Source organism: Lactuca serriola, chromosome 7 (genome assembly GCF_051521515.1).
Source record: "Lactuca serriola cultivar US96UC23 chromosome 7, Lser_US96UC23_V15, whole genome shotgun sequence".
NCBI lineage: Eukaryota > Viridiplantae > Streptophyta > Magnoliopsida > Asterales > Asteraceae > Lactuca > Lactuca serriola.
The window spans coordinates 64,353,674-64,357,526 of record NC_136414.1 but is presented as its reverse complement, the minus strand read 5'-3'; the positions used below and the strand labels follow the sequence as shown (position 1 = coordinate 64,357,526).

The 3,853-nt window shown below is 34.2% G+C and overlaps 1 protein-coding gene across 3 annotated transcripts; it reads right to left on the bottom strand.

Moving 5' to 3' along the window:
- Positions 1-1,262: 1,262 nt before the first annotated feature.
- On the bottom strand, positions 1,263-2,666 carry LOC145063373 (1,4-dihydroxy-2-naphthoyl-CoA thioesterase 1-like). 3 transcript variants are annotated; one of them, XM_079010978.1, is made up of 4 exons: positions 2,190-2,666; positions 1,909-2,100; positions 1,678-1,814; positions 1,263-1,492 (listed from the first exon to the last, which is right to left on the bottom strand). In XM_079010978.1, the coding sequence occupies exons 1-4, from the start codon at positions 2,307-2,309 to the stop codon at positions 1,462-1,464; spliced, it is 480 nt and encodes a 159-aa protein (XP_078867104.1). In that variant the 5' UTR covers positions 2,310-2,666; the 3' UTR covers positions 1,263-1,461. The 3 variants fall into 3 exon arrangements, with proteins under 3 accessions (XP_078867104.1, XP_078867102.1, XP_078867103.1); XM_079010976.1 differs by having other exon boundaries at positions 1,288-1,492; positions 2,169-2,663; XM_079010977.1 differs by lacking the exon at positions 1,263-1,492 and having other exon boundaries at positions 1,522-1,814; positions 2,169-2,661.
- Between the last annotated feature and the right edge of the window lie 1,187 nt (positions 2,667-3,853).

The following is a 3,853-nucleotide window of genomic DNA, read 5'->3' as shown; positions in this document are numbered from 1 at the left end:
CTAGCATCATAGCGTCGAGTTCATACATTGAAAACTCATCTATATCAACTAAATCATTATACGTAAGTTTCCCCTTAACATATCTTACATTTGGAAAAGGTGTGAACTTCCCACCATGGCGAAGTTCAATCGTGAACAAATGGGGATGATCGACTATCCCAAACAACAAAAAATACAAAATGTAGTTAGCATATTGTGTGAAATTTCAAAAAATTTAAGTTTAAAAACCTATAATAACACTCACCATACAATTCCAGTGCATCAAACTCCATTGACGAAGGACATATAGTCCACAGTGAATGCACCATTTTTTCCTTCTATCTACTGGACTCCAGTTCAGCTAAAGAAAAGAATCGGGGTGGAAATCGTTGACTTAGGGTTCGAACGTCAATGGAAATTGAATGAGGAAGAAGCTGGAGTGTTTGATGTTCTTGGGCATCGTTAAATGCGCGGTAATAGATGAGCATTCCCCCCATAAATGAAAGGACAAAAATACCCTCGCGTGCATGGCACGTGGGGAAGAAAACGGAATGCCTCTAACGGCAGTTAGAGGCAGGGACCAAATCCACAGCTCAAACATCATATAAGGACGTTTTTTGCTAACAAACTTTTTTTTGGACCTCACCCACAGAAATCGGCAAACCACAGGGACCATTTTTGCAATTTTGTCTAGAAATAACAAATCAATATCAAGATAGAAAAAGATAAAGTGGTCCAACAGAATTTTTTAAGGAACCGACTTATAAGTAAAGGGATTAAATGACAGGTAAGTAAAAGTGCAAGGGAGAGAAACAAAAAATAACACCCACCGACTTTGGTTTTTATAAGATATGTAATGAGTTCATCTAATTCTAAAACAAATTTTATTGTTAAGTAAAATAAAATAAAATACATAATAATTCATAATTTTTATTGTTCTTCACAATAAACAATTATATTTTCATATATTTTAATAATCCTAAAAATTGTTTTACAATAAAATATTTTCTTATAAACTTAAAATAAGAAAAACGATAATAAATAATAACATTTTAAAATAAAAGGTCGTATTTGGTTAGATTGCAAATAAACTATCAAAGAGAAAAATGGTTGAGTTTGATACGTTAAAAACTAAGTATTTTTTTAATAAACGATTGGGCTTACCAGGTTTGTTGATAATTATAGTTTTAATGTCCTAATTTGTTAGGCGAATAACACAATATTTCGGAATAGATTATGATTGTTTTGTATTGTGTTGGAGATATATTGAACTAAACTCAAAATGATCTCAATATTGCAATACAACAAATCATAACTGATAAGTGTTACACATCTCGATTATGTGTGTCTGCATCTTACAGTTCTGTTGCATCTTTGTTATCGTATAATTTATTATTCATGTATTAGACAGCTGAAACGGAATTGGTAGCATCCAAAAAGATAATGCACATGGAAAAGATACACTCTTGGTCTCATGTCACTTCAAAGAAACATGAATGGCCCCATTCCCCTCCTAATATGATCAACATCAAAAAAAATATATTAAAAAGTTAAAGTAAAATTAGATTTATTCTTTGGAACAAACATTCTTGTATTATTAATAGTTACACACTATCACATGTCTACATACATTTGTAGTATGTAAGTTATTGCATGAAGGAAGTGAAAGAGGGGCTTATAACTTATAACTTTGCATACTTCTTAAAATTTTGAACAACATCTTTAGCATTATTTGGCACAGGCAAGTTTGTGACAAGAGTAACCCTTGATATCGATATAACCAATCTACTTTCTGGGTTATGAGGATCAATCTTCCATAGCCTCACCTCCCATACCTGTTCCAGTTCTCATGATTATGTCACATATAATTTGCTTTTTCAGGTTTCAAGTTATCAAGAAATTATCAAGAAAGAAGAACAAATGAAAAACCTGAATGGTTTTGCCGACTTGGAGAGGTGTGGCTTCAGCAAAAACAAGGTCGCCGATGTCAGCACGTTTGAGGTGGTTGATGCTGAGCTGTACTCCGGCGATTCTCTTGAATCCCGACGCTATGAATGCTCCCGAACTTGCCAGCGACTCTGCTATTAACGCTGATACTCCGCCGTGTAACACCTTAAACGGCTGATTGTCGGAGTATGATTCAGATTTTAGTTTTGTATTTGGGACAAGATTGAAAAAATTAATATCACCTGACATGACTTATCGGTGACCTGAAGATGACCGGTGACTTTGTGTGGTGCTAACTCGTCAATCTCAAAGCCGAATGCATGCAGCGGGGGATCCAAAGATTTCGTCTTTGGGTTTGTCGTTGGTGGTGAAGGTGAATCCATGCCGGATTTTGTCGGGAGTAACGAATTGATGTTGGATCGATGTGTAATCGAATCGGAGAATAAAACTGAGAAAAATTGATGAAAGATTGCTGTTGACTTGTCAGAAAGATAGGGGGTGTGTGGTGTGTGGATATTGGTTTACAGTGGAAGAGTCAAGAGAGGTTAATTCGTTAGTTTCTTTTTTCCACATAGAAAAGCAATCGATGAACAGAGAGGAATCGAAGAGGAGCAGAAAAACACAACGGCGCCGGTTAATGAATGAAAGAGAAGTAGAGAGAAATCGAAGAGAAGCAGTGGTTTTGAGAAAGCTGGTTTGGTGGGTAGAAATAGGGTAATTTGCAAGCGAAACTCACTAATTCAGTTTCTCTTTTCTCTTTTTTTAATAACATTACCAAACATTCAACTTTTACTTTATTATATACCGTATATAAATTGTCTTCTTCAAAATATTTAATTATAATTTATGCATTATTTTAGAAAATTATATAATCAAATTATATTCATTTTTTTAATAGGGAAATCCCCAGAAAAGTCCCAATATTTTACTCTAATTTACGAAAAATTCCTAAACTAAAATTTGTTTATGAAAAAGTCCTAATTACCGGTAAAAATAACGATTTTGCCCTATTTTCCCAGTTTACCGGTTTCATTACTTAACCGGTTTAATAAAGTCTCATTATTTTACCATAATTTACGAATACGTCCCAAATTATGGTAAAATAATAGGACTTTAATGAAAATTATGGTAAAATAATGGTTCTTTAATGTTTCCGGGTAAGTAATGAAACCAGTAAACCGGAAAAATAGGGTCAAATCGTCATTTTTACCGGTTTTTGGGACTTTTTCGTAAACCAATTTTAGTTTGGGATTTTTTCGTAAATTAGGGTAAAATATTGGGGTTTTTCTGGAGATTTCCCTTTTTAATATATGGCAAAATAGTTTGAGAAAAAAACAAAAATTGTCCATGTTGTTGTCTTTTTTTCTGGTTTCTGTTAAAAAAACAAGTTTGTATTTGTATCTGTAACACCTGTTGTGTAGGATAGATTGATGGTGATCTGAAGGAGTCAAATTTTTAGTTTTTGAGGAAAAATATTTGCAACGATGTTTTGTAAGGATACCCACGACTTGACATGACTTTCGATCATCGTGTTTTTCTGGTGAGCACCATGACGTGGAAAGTAGTGTGCCATGACATGGTGGTTCTGGCAGCCCAAAACCATGATCTTTTAGGTCTTTTTTTCGTATTTAAAGCCTCTAACTCAAAGTTTAAAGCATCATCTTCAGCCTCCAACATCCCAAAGTGAAACCCTAGCCTACTTGAAGCTTTTAGAGTTCATTTTTGCAAGTTTTGGTGATTTTGAAGGAAGGAGGAAGTTTGGTGCATAGATCCAACAAGCAATCCATCATCTGTGTGCATCCTCTAGACTATTTGTAAGTCCTAAAGTTCTAATTTTTTTGTGTCATGCTTTTAGATCTAGGCTTTTATGCTTTATTCTTCATGTTTGGGATAGTTTGAGTAGTTGGATTCCATAAAGCTGGCAACT

Excerpts from the sequence above, each read along its gene's own strand:
- LOC145063373 (XM_079010976.1), bottom strand. The coding sequence starts at position 2,309 with ATGGATTCACCTTCACCACCAACGACAAACCCAAAGACGAAATCTTTG. Across the intron at positions 2,101-2,168 it reads TCACCGATAAGTCATGTCAG|CCGTTTAAGGTGTTACACGG; the intron begins GTGATATTAATT and ends TCCGACAATCAG. Across the intron at positions 1,815-1,908 it reads AAGTCGGCAAAACCATTCAG|GTATGGGAGGTGAGGCTATG; the intron begins GTTTTTCATTTG and ends GAACTGGAACAG.